This window comes from Festucalex cinctus, chromosome 4 (genome assembly GCF_051991245.1).
Source record: "Festucalex cinctus isolate MCC-2025b chromosome 4, RoL_Fcin_1.0, whole genome shotgun sequence".
In the NCBI taxonomy this organism is placed as follows: Eukaryota; Metazoa; Chordata; class Actinopteri; order Syngnathiformes; family Syngnathidae; genus Festucalex; species Festucalex cinctus.
The window spans coordinates 23,836,086-23,856,292 of record NC_135414.1 but is presented as its reverse complement, the minus strand read 5'-3'; the positions used below and the strand labels follow the sequence as shown (position 1 = coordinate 23,856,292).

At 39.4% G+C, this 20,207-nt stretch overlaps 1 protein-coding gene and 1 long non-coding RNA gene across 3 annotated transcripts in view; one reads left to right on the top strand and one right to left on the bottom strand.

The window, feature by feature from the left end:
- The window catches only part of unc13c (unc-13 homolog C (C. elegans)), a 140,102-nt gene that overhangs the window by 83,751 nt on the left and 36,144 nt on the right, over positions 1-20,207 (top strand). For both annotated transcript variants that reach the window (XM_077519789.1, XM_077519788.1), the window contains exons 16-18: positions 1,833-1,961; positions 8,121-8,254; positions 11,380-11,465. In XM_077519789.1, the coding sequence (XP_077375915.1) occupies positions 1,833-1,961; positions 8,121-8,254; positions 11,380-11,465 (349 nt within the window). The remainder of the gene's footprint in view (positions 1-1,832; positions 1,962-8,120; positions 8,255-11,379; positions 11,466-20,207) is intronic.
- LOC144017849 (uncharacterized) overlaps positions 4,608-20,207 on the bottom strand; it is a 65,691-nt gene continuing 50,091 nt past the window's right edge. Inside the window, exons 4-5 of the long non-coding RNA XR_013283273.1 lie at positions 13,982-14,039; positions 4,608-4,731 (exon numbers count right to left, since the gene is read on the bottom strand). This is a non-coding gene — a long non-coding RNA (uncharacterized LOC144017849). The remainder of the gene's footprint in view (positions 4,732-13,981; positions 14,040-20,207) is intronic.

Here is a 20,207-nt window from a genome sequence, read left to right as displayed (position 1 = left end):
TCTAAACTTGGGCTAAACTCAAAGTTCTGTGCCTGGCTCTGCCTCAAATTTAATTGTCCTTGACTTGGTCTCAACTCCTCAAAGTTTTGACCTTGATCCTTTCTCAGATTTCCTCAGCTTTGGTTTTGACTTCTTGGTCTTAACTCATTAAAGTCTCTGCCTTGACTTGGTTTTATCTTCTCAGATCTAGACCTTGCCTCTGTCTCACATTTCCTTTGCCTTGGTCTTGACTTGGCCTCAACACCTCAAAGTACTCTTGACCTGTCCTTGACATAGTGTCAGAGTCTGAAGGTCTTAGCCTAGTCTTCATTCTTGTCGTCTAAGCCTTGACTAGCAGTATAGATCGGTATTGGTGGACTATGGCAATTAATTGAAAAGAAATCGATAGAAACAAAGATGGTGATAAATGACGATAGAGCACAGCAATCATTTACTTTTCTCATGTTGTGTTACATCTGAGCTTTTAGTGCAAAACCTTGACTTTCTGAAACACTCAATACTGCTCACTACCATAAAATCCTCCCACATTTCATTGTAAACATAAACCCCCATTGATTTGGGGCTCATTTCATTTCACTGGAATCAATTCAATCTCACAATTCTTGAACGGTGGCCACCACTCCCGTACACACTTCTCAACACTGTTGACCATTCAAAAGCAAATGATGCATGTCTTTATTCCCACCAAGCCCTTGACTGGAGACTCACGAAATGGATCCTATACAGTAAAGCCTCCGTGTAGTATTGAAAATGCTTCCAGCATCATTGCTTTTGTTTCCTCACCCACGACTCTCTCAACAGTGAGCGTTTGAAAAGATCCATTCAACTCCCACATGGTGGTGGCGGCGTTCGAACGCCGAGGCACAGCTAAGATGGCATCCGTGAGCAAAGGAATGAAAAGTGTCACTTTGCACTTTGCACAGCATTCTCCCTGGTGTCATGAACACACCGCGCATTCCTAAATGTCCACGAGCCTCTCTAAGATGTACTGCAGAGACACGAACGCCACACGTCAATTGTAGTATACATAATGGATGTAATTGTCTTGCCTTTTTCCACCAGGAAGTCATATACCGCCACACAATCCGAACGTGGACGGTGATATTATAACATTAGCGGCACAATGATGGATTGCTAGGCTGGTTGAACTGCATTTACCACGCTGCAATTCTCACTTGACCTGACTCACCTTTAAGTTTTCATTTGAACAGTTTTTGAGTCGTGAAACCGTATGTACATGACCTAAACTGCAACAGCACTCACTTGAACCAAACTTTGGAGGTGTTTAATCGCGTTAGTAAGGCGTCTCAATACATTTGTCTCAATAGTGTGACAGTGAAAAACTAAAAGACCAGAGTTAGGGAACATCAATAATTTGTGAGAATTATGCATGGACAGCAAGCAGGACACATTTTTAAATGCTGGTCCATTAAGGGATTACAAAATCTACAAATCTGCTGTAACACATGGATAAACTAATGTTCTACCCCTTCGGATCGACAGAGGCCCTGTTATCTAATTGATCTAAATGCAATAGCAGCTTTCTTCGAAAATGCATTCAGCCGTAAGTGCTCACAAACTGGGTGTAATATTGTAGATGGTGTACCAGTAAAACGGATGACAAAAGGGTCCGAGTTTAACAAGTATTTTTTCAAGAGTTCGCTCGCATATATTGACCATGAAGTGATTTGATTGGCGTTGCCCCTGGTGACAGCCAAGAGATGTGGGTGATGCGATTACCTCCAGTAAAGAGCTTGGATCTTCACAATCGAGGCGAGGAGTGAGAGCCCTCACTTAAACTAATAGTTGCGTGTATGTGTGTGTGTGTTTAGGTTCAAGAACTCCAGAGCCCGCCCAGAGCCAGCCAGGTGGTTAAAGACTGTGTGAAAGCCTGCCTGGATTCTACGTACAAATATATTTTCGACAACTGTCACGAACTGTACAATCAGCTGCTGGACCAGGTAAGCTGTGGCAGCATTGCCTTGGACACAGTTTTTTTTTTTTTTTTTACTGTTATAGATACATTTTATTTAAAAGAGGGGCAACACGTTGACTATGGTGGCTTGGCTCGTGAACGCTATCATTTAAAGTTATACAGTGTGTGTCTTTACCCCTCAACATTATATTATATTGTGTATATTGAAACTATGAATTTTTATTTGGGGAGAAACAGAAAACCGATAATGGGAACTATAACACAAAGTAAAGCCATCCTTTCAATTAAATGCTTTGCCTGCGGTTGAGTAAATAAACACAACTGGCCACTGTTTAAAGAGCAATGGTAAATCCGTTTGTGGCAAATGTGTAAAACGGATCGACAGAGCATTTGCGTAACCAGCAATAATTCAAAATCTTAATTATTAACGCAGAGTGCAAATTAAAGCAAACAAATAATGCTTGCCGTTGATGAACGGACTATAGTTTACAGATATCTGTGGCAAGGTAATTGCATTTGTAGGAATACGACACACATGAGCACCCTTATGTTGTTGTGATAGTTTGGTTCATAAGAACAGCAGAACACTCGACCGCATGCTAGTAAACACGCCCTCATGCAATTAAAATTAATCATGAAGTACAAGATTAAAATATGGTGATGTATGCAAGGCCGATACGTAGCAAAGACTCATTAGATGACTGATCCTTAAAGGGGACGTTAAGTCCAAAATGCCTTCACAATTGTATATTCTATGTGTCCCACTAGTCTAAACACGACATTCTGATTAATATTGTGTTTGTGGAATATGAATTTTAAGCATCAAAATCCACCTGTTCTTACCCATCTCAAGTGGTGGCCATTTTTTTTACCCACTGTCAATTGAAAATGTTGTCCTCCAAAAATTAACTGCTTTGGAACATCCAGCCTTGAAAAAAAAAGTGATCAACCAAAATATTCTGAAAAAAATCTGCCTTAAAAGTCCAACAACACTTGGAGATATCAGTGAATAACGGGAGATTTCAGCTAAATTAGCAGCTACAGGATTATTGCTGGCAGGTGTGCTTCGTTGTTTATTTGTATTTTTCATGTTTTATTTTCTTGTTTTGCACCACAGAAATGTCACAGGAAAGGATATTGACTGTGTGTGTGTGTGTGGGGGGTAAGACAAGGATGTTCCGCCTTATTGATGAACTGAATTAAATATTTCCTGCAATGTGACTTGCAATTTAACAGGTCCTATGGCCTCAAATGGCAACATGTTTCTCATGGCACAGTTGTCATATCATTTGTTACCCTCAGTGTGCAATAAAATGTGTTGAAAGACTCAAAGGTGACCAGCAAATCAATAAGCAGTGCAATGTGGGGGGAAAAAAAAAAAAAAAACATCATCACATGCCGCCTTTAAAGTCTTCATGAATATTGCTGGCTTGCCAGGACCACCGGGGGCTCTAAAATGAGGCAACAGAGACTCTGGAAATACAGCATCACTTGGCTGCATTAAGGATTTCCAGGCGTTCTCCTTGATTGGCCACGTCTGGGTGGATTATCAGGCAACTGTTCCGGATTTTATGACTGCCACACCACGGAAGATAATGTCCATTTTAGGCTGTAATGGGATGCAATCCGCCCCAAAAGTAGAATAATAAGCTTTCCTTTTGTTTAAACGGCCAGAGGTGTTGCAAGCAATTACCACATCGGCACTTTTGCTAATTACATCGTTTTGTACTTGTTTCAATGTCGACAACCTCTCCATCCACAAGACAAAGGGGAAAAAAAAAGACATTGCCCCAAAGCTAACCTCGCCGTGACCGTAAATTATTGTGGTCGCAGACACGAGCTACCCTCGCTGTCGCCGTGGTTACAACTCATTTGAGAGCCCCGTCTCGTTACAAGGCAGGCCGAGACGCAGCCCTGACACAACAAGGCATCTTGCGTAACGTGACAACCGCGCTCGCCGCTTCCGCCCGGGCATGAAATAACTAGCGGGAGGGCGGGGAGAAGTTAAGGCAGGGGACCCCGGCTTAATGAATTCGACAATCCTCACAGTAAAAGGATGCTTTCATGCAAGGAGATCAGTCATGGTAAATGGCAACGAGAGGAGAAAAAACTGGCTCAGCCACTGTGAAGCTTGTGGAACTTTTGCAAGAGGCGCAACGACACAACTCTGAAAATATTGGAACAGTGAGGCTAAATCCTTCAATTTTGCTCGAGACTGAAAACATTTACAATATGTATCAATTACTGCCACAAATAGATACAAAATATGTATATTAAAATTCGGAGGAACTATAAGACTTCATACATGATACATAGGATACATCAGAGGTCCCTCAATTTAAGCTAGTCCTTGGAACCTCGTTTATGCTCAATCCTCACACCTTGACGCACATTTAAGACGATTGGGACACTCCTAATATGGTAGTGTGAGAAAATCTACCAGGTCGCTTCCATGTTTTGAGCAGAGAGGAGCTGGAATCGTTGCATTTAAGAGACTTGAGATGAGACGATATGACTGCTAGCAGATTACACTGGGGAACAATTGGGGGGAAAAATGTGTACGTTATATTTTTACGCTAACTAAAACTAAAATTGGCACGCCGATTCCAAAATTGCAGTTTTTTTTCCAGCATGTCAAGTTTACCCTCCAGATAAGCAAAGTTCCACTGACCTGGCTGTAGTATAGTAAGAAGAGCTGATTATGATTGGACTCATCTCCAGCTACGTAGCAATTTGTTTGTGCAGCCACAATTGAGACGTGCGTGCAGCTCCCAATAGGTCAGTTCTATCAATATCTGCAAACAAGAAGATAGCATAATAAAAATTAAGAGGATTAGTGCTGGCTTTTCTCTTAACATTTATAACCGTGGGGATATCGTTCTAATTTTGAATGAGTTTTATGCCGTTTTCTTTTTCAAAGCATAACTATTCCATTGTCATGTTAATTTACAGACATTTTTTTGTCCTTTTCAGGCATCGTATAGTTAAAATACTTTGCATGATCGAGAAACCTGAAGCGACATTTGGATTCCCAAAAATTAGTTGCAAACAGCCGCCAGACTTAACTCAAGAAAAAATTGTGTTCCCCAGTGAATAGATATAAACGGGCAGCGGACCGAGATGCCTTTTAGATGAAAAGATGACTGATCCGCCCTCCATATGGCAAGTGAGCGACAGCCAGCCTTGGTATTTACACTGATAAAGAGTGATGTGTTAAAAAGGTTTTGCAATATGTGATAAAACGAAGAACACCGTGATAGGCAGTATTATGCAGTGTGTCCATTCATGTACAAAAGGTCACCGTAGTCAAGTACAGAAAAAAAAAAAAATGTCGCACATAACAGCCGTCTTCTGGCTTCAAAGTGAAGAAAAAAAAAAAACAAAAAAAAAAAACAAAAACAAAAAAAAAAAGACTTATTTCTGAAATAAAATCCCCATAGTTTGGATTTGGAATGTATCTTTTCTGTATCTTTTTCTGAACCTTTCTGCCACACCTCATATAAGCCTACTTTTGCTCATGTCCGAAGGTTGTGTTAAATTACAAACAATATCTCATCCAGGTGGACTGATCGCCAGCCAATCACAGTTGCACTAGTGCCATTCTAATTTAAATGGAAGCCAATGAGTTGTGAGAAGCGTTACATTTTCCTTCATCCAAAACATAGAGATTGCGACTTCAGCTTCAACTTCATGATTTTTTATTTTTTTTTTGCATTCTGTCAGAAATCATCTACATTACTAGTAGAGCTGCACAATACATCGAAAAAATATCGATATTGCGATATCGGCCTATGCAATATGCATATCGCAAAGACATGCCATAAGTTTGATATGGAATTTTCTGCTGTTATATAAATTTGACCAGTCAGACTATCAGGTTTACCTATTTGACATGTATTAAACCTGACAAAAAAGGAGAGAAGACACTCAGTTCAATGCTCACTAGGAGAGAGGGGGGGAACTCTACTGCACGCTGAAAAAAATCTCCACCCTCTCTTTTTATTTGGTTTCCACGCCCCTAGTTACATGGGTGTTCCAACCCTAATAATGCAAATGCAAAACATAACGAAAATGTGCACTGCCATCCAATAGTTGAACATTATCCAAAGGTAATTACAATTCATTAAGAGTGTGATTATTTTGCCGGATGGCAAAAATGTAATTTGTTCATTAGATAATAAAAATGTCATTTCTTTAGTTACATATTAAATATCGCAATAATATTGATATCGCTATATTCAGAAACTATATCGCATGCTTTTACAATATCGTGCAGCCCTAATTACTAGAGAGCGTTCCTCAGTTTGGGACTGTAATTTGGAGTTGAATAGTGAGAATTGATGGGGGAATTTTATGGGCAGCCAGTTGCATGCAAATGCTGATGCTTACACATAGTGACCCGGGAGCAACAGACAAACATAACACACTCGCTAGCCTCTGGCAGAGTGATGCGCTCTCAATCTTGCTGCGATCGCCTCAACCTAGTAGTAGTGGTAGTGGTAGTGCTAAGGTGCAATCCAATATTACCGTATCATATTCCCTTTCCTTGTGCAAGTGGATAACAACCCATTGGTGCGTCACTGACTGCATAAAAATAAATAAACAAACAGCGACTTAATCGCATCTAACAATGTGGTTATGGTGACTTGAGACGAATACAAATGAGCAAAGGGAGTTTTAACAGGATGCGAGATGCAGCCCATCGAGGCAACTTTCAAATGTGTCCTTCACTTTTGCACCTGCGCGGAGGATTTTCCATGACGGATTTAACCCCTCCTGCGGGGACGTTCTTTTCATTATTCATGTTTTCCAACTGCACATGAATTTAGTCGCGCACCTCTACCAATTCCCCTCGCTACGATTAGTCGCCGTCTTAGGGTTTAAACCTAGAAACACATTCGGAATTTCCCAAGTTAGTTAGAGTGGAAAACATTTTGTTGAACTTATCTTAAAGGAGACATATTATACAGTTTTTCCACAAATTAAAACAGCTCCGAGGTGTCTCATTAAACTCAATCACTGCTATTTGACGGGTAGAGACGTCAAAGATACAACTTTCTTGGGCTGGTAGTGAATGAGTTAACATTCCGCATCATGTTTCTGTAAAAATCTACATTTTTCTAACACCGCAAATGTCCCCTTTGATTCACCATATTAACTGATTTTCCATTCCTTTACTTTCTGTACAGTAAAACACTATAGGTTTTTGTCTCCATCTTGTTCACGCTGGCAGAGTATAAAACGGACAATTCCCAAGTCTTGGGAGTTCCGAATCTAAAGCTCAAAGTGCCCCAGAGCGTTTTTCATGTTTTAACACACAGAGCAGAAGAGGCAAATTACAAGTACGTATTCGAAAGAAGCCTCTACCCGAATGACGTAATCCCTTTTCATTACTCTGGCAGTCCCAAGCCCGTGTGATTAAAAGGAGACAACCCAGAATTGGGTGTAACACGATCAACATCTGCGTCCTTGTTCGGCCGAGATTAAACTCGCTCGCCCTCCTCGACGCCGCAAAACACGCAACGGGATCTTTTCGATACAGCACCGAAAACGTAAAGTTAATCGTTGATGACAGCAATTGGATGCTGAGGAATAGACGGACACATGTTGAAATTCCAATTCCCAAGCAGTCTTCCCAACAACGCCGCCTCTGTGCTGCACCAAAGTCAATATGCTGAAGGTTGTTAGATCGTTCCCGCTAAATTATTCAGCAACAGAATCGAACCAGTTTCACCGTTTTTCATTCATCTGTAATGGTACCAATTTACATAAACAAATGGAAAAAGAAAACGAGTATATTCCTGGGAGTGTATGTCAAATATTATTTGTCATTGTCAATGTAATTATGGATTAGCATGTAGAATACAACGTTGATGATTTTGCTGGGCCTGACAAAGAAACATAAATGAATGTAGAACACCTTTAGAATTAGTGATGAATTAGAATTAGCATGGAATTGTCAGAGATAAGCAAATACGTACAACATAACAGTGTAGATAATTTGGGTATTCAAATTTGTAACTCTCGACAGTTACTATATTAAACATATGGGAAGGTTGATTAATTTTTGGTATTTGATTAAATCTATTTGACTAACCCTTCTTATTAATGAATCACTTCCATTTTTCCTGATGCAAAATCCATTTCACGGCGTTTGAACGTTTCCTGAATTTCTTCTCCGCAGAGCCGGAAGCAGGACATCCCACGTGAGGAGCAGGGACCATCCATCAAGAACCTGGACTTTTGGCCAAAACTCATCACCCTCATGGTGTCGGTCATCGACGAGGATCGGACGGCCTACACGCCCGTCATCAATCAGTATGTGCTATATAATGTGCTCATTAATTAGGGATGGCCATAGCAATCGATAAACTGATTAGTTTGGTCAACTGTGTGGAATTAATAGTTTGATTGTGTTTTGAATTAAATGTTTTAATCAGATTAATCACATCTTAGAATTTTGATTAATCATGATTAATCACCGACTTAAAAATGCTTTTTTTTTTCCCCAACATATTTTGCCCGCTAAATTTGAAGCGCACCTGTTATATTAATTTTTTCGACATTTAATGTTATGAGGACGTCTTCAAAAATGGATATTCACTGCACACACTCCACCTAATTCTAATCAATTAATTATTTGTATAATTTAAAATGGAAAAAAATAACCTACGGCATATGTAAACATTTATTAAATGCTTTACTTTAATGCATGTAGTTATGTTTATTGCTCAAACTCTAACAGCTACCTTTCACGTAACCATACGCTGTCGGCTAAAAAGGATCATCTGCGGTCAAAATTAATAGTGTGATTGATCTGTGGTAATACAATGATTAATGCGGTAATTTTTTTGTGATTAATTAATTAGTTAACGCTTTAACTTTGACAGCACTAGTTTTGAATAAACTGAAGGAAAATGGAGTTTATTATTAGATTAATAATTTTTTGATTTTTTTTCTCAATAATTTGGCATTTCACTGGGGCAAAGAGGGGCTACAGCCCCATCAGAAATACTTGCAGCTCAAGTTAAGCCTCTCCAACATATATTATTTGATATTCTAATTTTTTTTTTTTTCTCAGCCCCCCTTTAGCCCGAGGAGAGAAAAAGTCATGGAGCCGTCCATTTTCTCTTTTCTAAATTGTCCATAGATGTCAATGTAACTACAGGAAGGGTTGTTTGACTATATTATATGCGCCCTGAGGTTGGCTGCTAACCAATCCAAGGTATGTTTGGCCTCTTGCCTAAAAGTCTTCCGTGAGCCTGAAGAAGAGAAGCGCAATAGAAAATGGATGGATGGGTTAATTTCATCCCGTAATCACCCAAAGCAATTTGATGATATGGCCATTCCAAGCATCAGTGTTGAGACTTAATTGAAAAGCTTCCTAACAATGCATCGCCGAAATAGCAGACTAATTGTTGAGCATATGTTGCACATTCCACGAAAACAGTAGAATTCACCAAAGCAGAAACCAAATGATCATTTTTTTTCTCCCCATTGCTGCCCCACTTACACATATTACATACCCTCTCATCCTTTTGTATGCATTCATATTTTTAGCTCATTTTCTTTTCTTTTTGCGCCTTGCTGATTTATGATGCTCATTACGGCTGTTTATGCCCTGAGCTTCCTTCCCTTCCCTCTCCCACACTGTCTAATGATAGCTCTGTAATAATTATATCTACAGTATTTCCTTCACTTTTCCTCTTTTGGTCAAGTTCCGGGACCGGAACGACCTCCACAGTTCTTTTATGTCAAAACCCTCAAGTGGGCTTGATGCCAAATAGGGGAAAAGCTGCTTAATTTGTTTTCAGGGCCAAAATATGAAAAGACCGGTGTTCATTTTGCAACAATACACATAGATTAAAGAAGAAGAAGCTTTAGAGACTGTTCCCGAAGAAAAATAGCCATCCTGCCTAAAGCTTGTTTACTTCGCGTAGAGGTAGAACACATCCACACAGATTTACATGTTATTGTATGCTGAAGGTTTAAAGCGTGATAGACGGGAAAGCAGGAGGACGGATTGTTGCTGGGATCTGTTTTTATTTCCTTCATTTGCCGCTCACATCACAAATCCGCCTCCTCGTCTCACTTTGTATTTATTCTGCACACCGGAGCGATTATGCTTTCGGCAGAGGGGGGGAAAAAAACAAAAAACTTTGTGCTTGTAAAAATCAACGCTAAGGATTTCTTGGAGAACTGACCTTTCTCCCAGCCAGGAAGCCCTTCATCTATTAATGTCTTTCCATCTTTGTCTGAGAATATGGATAATTAAAGCGCTGATGTGTCACATTCAACTTGGAATTGCCACTCGGCAACATTCCAAGGAGAAAATTGTTTGGCAAAAAGGTTGCCTCCACCCCTAATCTTTATTATTATTATTTATTTATTTATTTATTTATATGTATGACTATATTACACATTATATGGTAAAGTCGCTCAATTTCCTTCATTGGCTATGCAAAAAAAAATAAAAAAATGTGTTAGTAGTTTTACTAATTTTTCTCACTTACTTACTCAAAATGTATATTATAGTGCAGGTGTGTCAAACGCGTTAGCTCAGGGCGTGCATGGGGGAAAATATATTACCAAGCCCTTAAATTACGGAGCTCAACTGTAATCATATTGTCCCGAAAAATAACACAAATGCAAATGGAACGCGGCAACGCTTTGCCGGTATACGTTCCGGACGTATATATATAGTTCCCAGAATGCATTGCGACTCGCAGTTAATGACGTTATAACGACGCTAATCCTTGTCATATCTATTTGTGTTACCAGTAATTGAATTTGTGTCGTATTTAACACATTGATGTCGATCTATGATTTAAAAAAAAAATTAATAATAATGAAACCAACCGTAACTTTAAGTTGTGTGTAAAAATAATGACATCCAGGACGATTCGCCCATACAAGTTGCACTGCTCATCTGAGAACTGCTTATGAAATTACAAATTTTGATTGTGGCCGGCTGATTAATTAGTCCAACAATACAATTTCTATTTTATTTATTTATTTTTTAACTTTACAAAATCATCTCACGGGCCGGATTAAATCCTTTTGCGGGCCTGATCCGGCCCGCGGGCCGTATCTTTGACACCTCTGTTATAGTGTCTTGCATTCTTTACAATAACATTTTTTTGTTAAGAATAATATCTTCTGTTTTTATTTATGACCACTGAGGCCTACTACGTTCATGTTAGTAGTAAATATTTGTTTGGTGGTACTTGGTGTAAATAGTTTCAGAACCACTACTCTGTAGCCATCCTTGATTTTCTTATTGATTTGGCAAATGAAAAAAAATGTTTTGTGCTCTCCTCCGGAGCCTCGCCAACCGTATCGCCTTGCAAAAAAGTATGAAGGGTTTTTTTCTCGGGCCACCTAGCGGAACATGTCGTTATAGGGAAATGAGTTTGACTGAAATCCATTTCCATTTCCGCCAGGTTTCCCCAGGAGCTGAGCGTGGGCAAGATCAGCGCCGAGATCACATGGAACCTCTTCGCCCTGGACATGAAGTACGCCATGGAAGGTGAGTCGAATCTCAAAGGTCAACAAACGTTGACCTGATGTTTGAGGTACGTCTGAGCGTAAAGTTATGTGTTTACTTTGACGCATTAATTAATGCAATCATCAGGAATTAGGTGACACCAACACCTTAATTCATCACACACACTCAAGTTCATTGGCTGTCGTTGCAACGAAGCTCATCAGCTGTTCTCATCCACACTGCCCACTGATTACACAATATTGATTCACACAATTGGAGTCGAGATCATCAACTGATTGTGGGAACAATCCAAACGCTCACAATAGCAACAAGAGATTGGAAATGCTGGGTTTTGTTTTGTTTTTCTTTTGTCCAAGTATGAAGTGGCATACATTTGGACAAGATTGTTTTAACTAAATACATATTGAGTCATTTTGGCCGGACATTTATTATGACTATTAAACTGTTTAAAGTCAATGTTTTCTAAAACATATCATTCCCGTTTTGGTGTGACTATCCGTGACACATTTGTCCCATAACTCTAATTATCTCTCAATATATATACATATATATATATATATATATATATATACATATAGCATTTAAAAACTATTTAAAATACACTTGAGCAGGATAAAAAAATCGTTTACAGTATGCAAAGTAGAGTAGCATTTTACGTTTTTACGTTTTTACAGAAGTCTCAAACTAGTATGCCAGGCAGCATCATTATTAGGGATGTAACAATATCCAAACATCACGACACGGTATTATCACAATATGAAGGTCACGATACGATAATTATCACGATATTGTGGGGGCGTTGGCGATATTTAAAAAAAAAAAAAAGAAAAAAAAAAGAAAAAAAAAGGGATCTCATACTAAAAAAATAAAGCACAATATTGTGCTTTTATACACAACAGCAATGCATATAAACCACCTACAATCTCTAATAACAATATTGAGGGACTTACTTGCTAATGCAAGCACACATTGATCGCTTCACAAGCAAATTAGGTTCCCCTTCATCTGACAATTAGCATAGATTTTAAACGTAGAAGGCCAAAACATCCCTCATGAAAATTAAATTGCACTAATAAACTAGCCACCAGAGGGTGCTAGAACTTCATAAATGGAAATCAACCTGACTTTTTTTAATATGTGTTCCTTTTAAATATTGTGAACATGACGACGACGATATTGTGGCAGTTTTAATATCACGAAATTGCCCTTATCGTGACATCCCTAAACATGCTCAATACAGCACTGGTATGAAAACCGAAGTTCAAAATTTCCAAAGATAATACATATTCATAGATTTAATTACAATAATTAAATGAACTCAACTAATTGAACTGAAACTGTGCTGCAAATCTCAACAAGTAAGTTACTATAGTGTTGTTTTTTTTTACGAAGAAGACAGCCATCACGGAACAAATCTCTGAGCTGCTTTGATGCCTCAAGACAGATGTTTCCGGTTTAAACGTGGCTTCTGACTTAAAATCCCAATGCCAAAGCTCCTGCTGCTCCATCTTATTCCCCTAAAGACCGAAAATACCTCCTATAGGCGATTGAGCAAGCTGTTCCTGTTCGGTTAGAGTCCTGCGGATCAACACCCCCTCAGGATATGTGGATTGGTGGTGTGTAGGCGAGGTACAGAAGGGAGATGTGAATCAATCTGTTTAACTGCACATGTGGGGCCCGACAGGTTTGCAAGGGCGCAAACGTCTCTGTGAATTAACATGTTGGAGTGTATATAATATAATACGCTGAGTAAGCAGAGTATACACAAGATGATCAACACAAAACGTAACAGCTCCACTGATAAACAAGTCTCCTCTCTCAAAGCAGTCGTAGTACCACCAATGACCTATGAGGGTCAGTATAGTGCCAAGGGGTTCTCAGACTGGCAGATAATAAAAAGAAGAAAAAGTAGTAGTCTAAGACGAAGAAGAATCTTCATCTATTAACTAACTACATTGAAATCAACAATTAAGAAGAACTTGTGAATCTTGCCTGACTTTGATCAGAAGAGGGAAAATTTACGTCCAAAATCGTTTTTTAGTTTTATTGCCCAGAAAGCGTGCAACGTGTCGTCACCACACAGCACATGTTACGCACAGGTGCACCTCATTTGTCTTGTCTGCCTGATCCCCTCACGTCAAAGGAGACAGAATGCCTCCCAGTGTGTACGGATGCCGTTTCCACCCCTCAACCAAGGACAGGTTGGCACCTTCAATACCACATTTAATTGACGGAATGAAAGGGTTGCGTGTCCGTTTATCGGGGTTGTCTTGTCACCCTCGTTATCCGGTAAGGAACCACACGGGTTACTTGAGTGTTCACACAATGAAAGTTGCACGCCTCACGGAGAGCCAAAGGAATGAATAGTGATAACAGTTTACAGTTTAAAGTTAGCCATTGCTAATATGTTGATAACATGACTTAGTCATATTGGAGTGGTCCTATAACACTAATCCTTGACTGAGTCAAGTTATGTTTTTGGGAATGTAGTGTACAATCCATAAAAATACATTCAAAAAAAAAATGGACCAAGTTACCTTTCTTGCTAATTCCGCATCACTTCTGAATCCTCTGAGCTGCCCAAGTTCCCTCCACCTGTGAAAGGCAAACAAAAACGAAAAACATTCTCCTTAAGAAGCTCACCAAGTTAAAGTCTCACAGGATTTTCTAACATCTTGCTTGGTAATTTTTTCCGTTGATTTTTGATACACATTTCCGCCCCATTCAATGGAGGCGTTTGACTGGAGATTCAACTGCAATCCGTATTTTTTCTTGTAAATGTACCAACCAAATTGATTTTTTTTCTTGCCTTATGCTATGCGCAAACCAGACAAGGAGACGAATACTTTTGTTCTAATAACGATAGGCAGAGATGCCAAACTCAAATACTGAGGAATGTTAACGCCTTCATAGCCACGGCATGTACCTGCTGCTTCTTTCCCCATGCCACACCGTCCTGTGTTGCTATGGCAACCAACCCGATACCAAATGAAAGCGCTGCCAACAGCAGACATATAACACACATACACTATAAACGTGACAAACATAAAAGGAGGCTCTCCGTTCTATATATATTTTACATAGGCGGTGTATGGCGCTCTTCACACCACTGTGGACACAAAATGTGTACAATGCATACATTGAGCTACAACCACTGAGCTGCTGGCGTCAAGACGCCTAATGGAAGTCGCTCAGAAGGAGGGACGAGATTACATAAGAGCCAAGTGAGCCTTAAGGATGCCGCCATGTTTGTTTGCGCTCCTACGTTGCGTCAGAGAAAGAATGAATGGGAATGAGAGGAAGGAGGGCTCGTGCCAGCACATGTTGCATGACTTCATCAAGGCTTTGATGCATCTTCTGCTTCCTGCTTGTTGGCGGCGCGGCTGTAAAACAATAATAAAGGGCTGATACTAATATTAGCATCTCTGTGTGAATATGAATGTGGGTAACAGAGGAAGAGAGACAAGACAAAGAGAGGCAAAAAAAAGGGGGGGAGGGTGTGAAATAATGAATGAGCGCACATCCTTGTGCTTTTTTTATTCGCTAGTACATCATGACAGAATCTTATTTTTGGATGTGTGATTTGTACGGCCCCCAAATAAAAAGAGGCCCCTTGATTCTTCGGCCACCTACCATGCATGATGTCATCGGTATCACGAAGGATAAAATAGTTGTGAAATCCAAACTAATCAGTGTCCCAGAATGGATTTTGTTCAAAATGAGTGGTTTCACATAAGTTGATTTGGTATGTTCCTTGGTTTTAAGGTCCTGTTTCATTTCACATTGTTTATCAATATGTATTTTATTTTATGTATTTATTTATCATGATATTTATTAATTAATTATTTTGTGTTATTTCTGTTTGACCTGTCTTGACTAACTTTTACTTCATGTGCAGCACTTTATATGCAGCAAAGGTTGCTTTATAGCACTTTATAAATAACGAGTTAATAAAGTTACATTTGGAAAAAAATGATAAATGAATGAAAAATATTAGCCGATTAATCAACTGAAAATTTGATAGAAATTGTTTAACTGCAGTTCTAGAAATTTGCACAGTATTCAGACTGAGTGATACTGATATTTATAGTTGTTCACAATCTACCTACCTCACCAACAGATTGGTGGAAACTCAACTGGACTACAGAATCTATTTGAAAGCTCAGAGTATAGACGCTGCAAAGCTACCGTAAAGATGTTTAATCGGCGTCACTAAAGTGTATCCTTTAAAACCAAAAACTCCAGCAACCCATTAACTTGTATCCCGCCTTTTGGAACAGCTTCATTAAACATAAATGAATGACGTATTGCTGTAGTTTCAGTTGCATGAATTCACCAGCGCTGCAGTCTTGCCATAAATCATCGCAGCTTTCCGTGTAATAGACTACACTTAATCTCTTATCCGTGATTGTGGATGATGCATGTTTTTTTTTGTTCCAGTGTATGCACTGAATGTGGTCTGGTCGGGGTTTGGGGAATTAAATATACTGTTGCTGGCTGAACACATCAGAAAATCTGCTATAAAATCTTTACATTAGTGAGCCAGTCAAGGATATTGGACTATTATACTTGATACTAAAATTGGAGAAGTACATGGATTTTTGGTTTCCAATTTGCTTTTCCCGCAAGATGAAAGCAGACAGAAATCCAAAATACTCAAGATAGGTACAGTGAATACCGCCTCCAAAATTTAGAATATGTTTTTCCATGTGTACAGTACACTTAAATGGTATCTGTTAGGTCCATTACCCAAAGATTTTTCAGATTTTAAACTTTTTTTTTTTAATCTATTACTGACCCTACATATGAAATTAGTTTTTTTTTGGGGTTGTCCTGCGTATAGTGTGCAACCATAATCTCAACACAGAACACCACAAATGGTCTATTCTATTGCCAATCATGAAAAAAAAACAAAGCCTGAGCAGAAATCTCATGCGATCTAACAATAAATGAAGAAATATGACTAACCGGATATGCTGCGCTAGGGACCGGAGGCAGGAGTGCTATAGAACGCCGATATCATCAACAAAAAAAAAAAAAAACTTGCTTTGGAAAATAATTCTTGCCGTCTGACAAACCCACTTTAAAAAAAATAAATAAATAAAAAAAAATAAAAAATCTAGGACACTAATCCTTTGAGTTTATGTGCTATGTTACGGGCTGCTGTTTTGGTTAGCAAGGATTATTTACTGGTTATTCCCCTTTTTTCTAATGGGAAATATGTGACATATTTATTAGAGGAAGGCATTTGTTTGTGTTGCTTTAACAGGATGATGCACCTAGTGACTAATTGTGTCCATTAGAGGGACGTTCACCATCTCATGAAATATTATCTTTGTAGCTGTTGCCGGTATGGTTAATGGCATGGGGCACGACAGCTTCAATAAAAATTGATTCTTCCCTCGAGCTACATTTTGTGTTCCAATTTTCACAAAACAAATTAATGGGTTATTGCTTCGTACATGCCTCCAGTCATTCACAAAGTTGTGAAATGGGTTGCCAAACCAGCAAACTTACGTGCGTCCAATTCTGCGGACGGTCACCGGATGGTAATGGGAGCGAGCCGCTAAACTTATGTATGCCATTTAAATCAATGACGCCAAAACAAAGAGGGGTCCCGTGTGAGTCGCTACGTCCCTGTTTGGGGGGAGCATCAGATAAGATGACATCCTCACTAGGGACGCTGAGTCAAGTCCTCCCTGGGGATAGTCAGCATTGTTTAACCACCAGCGGGGCACAAAAGAACTTGTTTCACAATCGCCGGCTTAGCAACAAACGCAACATTTGCTTTTGTTTACAGGCATGCAGCCAAACATTTAGCACAACCACCATGAAGCAGGATGAAAATAGTGTTTGGTGTGATGATTAGTCATTACCACATTCAAAACAGTGCAAATGCCAAGTACAGGGGGTGGGGGGGGGTCCTACGTTTACAACAGAATTCCATTTATAGGGCAGTGACCCCAATTTTTTACTTGAGTCAAAACATGTCGTATTATATCAGTGAACTACGCTATCACAGTAGAAACATCGTAATTGCAGTATTTGTATAAAAAGAAAAAAACACTCGTAGGCCATGAATATAAAACCAGTAACTATACCACCCGATGATGCATGACCAAGTATTCCTATGATGTTGCACAAATGAGTTTGCTGTGTGTTGTTCGTAACCTCGGAATGACGTATGCCAGAAACCGATATAAACCGAGGAACCCCCTTCATAAAATCACGGAAATAAAAATTCTCTGTTGACCAATCAACAAAAAGAAACATACTGTCGCTGTCTTGGGAAAAACACTTATGTCCGTTTTTTGTTGTTGTTGTCAACAATGTCAGTCATTAACAACACTACAGAAGAGAAAACAAAAGTAGATTACACAATTTAATAAAATAACATACAAGTATATTGACTATGTTAAAATATTATACAGCAAACTTTAAAAACATTTTGCGTGAGGAAGTTTTTTCTTTTTGTTGTTTTTTCTTAAATAATTAAAATGGGGGAAAAAATAAAAAACCTAAACATTTTAAACCGTTTAAAATACCTTAATCAAAGGTATGAGAAAAAGCTTTCAACCTTGATTTAAAAGCATTTACACTCGGGGCTGACTTCACTTCTATTGGCAGCTTATTCCATTTGTGTGCAGCAGAACAGCTAAATGCAGCTTCACCATGTTTGCTTCGAACCCTGAGTTCCACTAGTTGGCCCAAGTGTGTAGATCTCAGAGCTTTGCTGGGTTTGTACTCAATCAGCATTTCTTGAATATATTCAGGACTCAAACCATTCAGTGATTTATAGACCAATGGCAGAATTTTGAAATCTATTCTACAGCTGACTCGGAGCCAGTGTAAAGCCTTAAGGACTGGAGTGATATGTTCTGATCTCTTTGTTTTGGTCACAGTGATCTGCAATTGTCTGATGTTCTTTTGAGACAGTCCAGTCAGAAGACCGTTACAGTAATCGAGTCTGCTGGAGATAAAAGCATGAATAAGCTTCTCTTGGTCTGCTTGAAGCATGCAGTCCTTGCTGAAAAGTGAGACACCACTAGCACTAGGGGGCGCAATATCGTAGACAGTGAAAATAGGCACATTGTCATTTTTATGCTGGGGCAAGTCAAGATTACTGTGACGGAGACTATGTTGCGTCTTAGGCTAGATAGCTTCATTAAAGAATGTAAATAGTCCATAGGTTTAAATGGTTGTTTTTCTATGCAGTATCTGCCGTGTAATTGGCTGGTGACTAGCCGAGGGTTTAACCACATCTCAACTCAAAGGCAGTTATTATAGACTCCAGCTTATTTGTGGCACTAATGAGAGCAAGTGTCATACAAAATGGATGGACAGGAACACTTCAAATCGAATACAACAAAAAGTGCCTACCTTACCATGCAGAAGTGAAATGAGCTGTAGTGCTTGGCAGAAAGCCTTTTGCAAGCGTACTCAAACAAATAATGACCCTTAATGTAAAGTCAATATTAAGGTTGGTTAGAGAATAGGTGGGAATAGCCCAAATGAAAATAAATACTAATTTAATTGGTCTCCAAAGGCACCACTTACCAAGTCAAATACCCAGAATCACGGTGGCCGGCCAATTGGCATTCACTCAACTCAAACCCTTGTCCTTTGAATCAGTGAGTCTCTAATTACTTTCTGTACTTGCAACATTCGTTTTAGCAGAACCCTTCACCATCAATAACACCGAATTGAGACTTGAGAAAATTACCACATAAATGCATGAAGTGTCAGGGAAAGAAAATAGCATATTGCAGCTCGTCCTTCTCTTGTCTTTGTTCAACATTCAAACATGCACATACAGGCGCTTGGTTAGCAGCGGGAGAAGACCTCATGAGAATGGATTTACATAAGCGGTATGTATGAATATGCACCGAGACTGACCTTCAGATATACGACGACGGGCCTCGGAAAACCAGGCTCACCGGACACTTCATTAGGTACCCCCTTGCTTATGAGATATTCAAGTCAAAGACGTGAAGCAAGGAACTTCAATAGCTGTTTTAATTGTTAATGCGGTGTCGCGGGGTGTATTATTAAATACACACACACAAAAAAGTCACTTGTCGCTTACGTTCCCGGTTGAAATTGTTGGATATAAATCATTCACAGCTTTTCTAAAAATGACGCTGATGACTCACTCTGAAGAAGTCACGCAGCCCCGCCGTGTTTTACTGCACCGCTCCCGCTGGCCTCGTTTCATTTCCCTCGGATTCTCCCTTCTATTCCAAGGCCGTGGGCTGTAGTGCCAGTGAACGCAAGGAGAGGTCCCTTCAGCTCGATGTCAGGGCTGTTTGCGTCGTTTTTAGAGCTTATGAGGGGGTAGGGGTTTCTTAAACCGAGCTCTGAACGGCAACGTTTGGAAAACGCGCCATTTACCACTTCTGTTACAATGTCATTTCATTTGGAAGTCATTTTGTGGGGGCAAAATATTTAAAATGGAAAATGACAGTTGTCCCTTTCGAGTTTCAATGGTTTTGTTTTGTTTTCTTTTTTAACTATGATGTTTGTGATTTGTGCTTGCACGACCGCTCTCTGGAAGCAACTATAGAAATTGGAAGGAAGGAAAAAAAACAAAAACAAAAAGATACATTCATGACGTTATAATGTATGCAAACACACACTAAGCAAACACCTGCTGACCTTTTCTCAGAAATGACCTCCATCTGCTTCCTGTAGATAGCCAGGTGACTTTGTACTTGTATGTGTCATGTGCTGAAGGTTGGATCCCAAAGCGCAGACACAAATAAG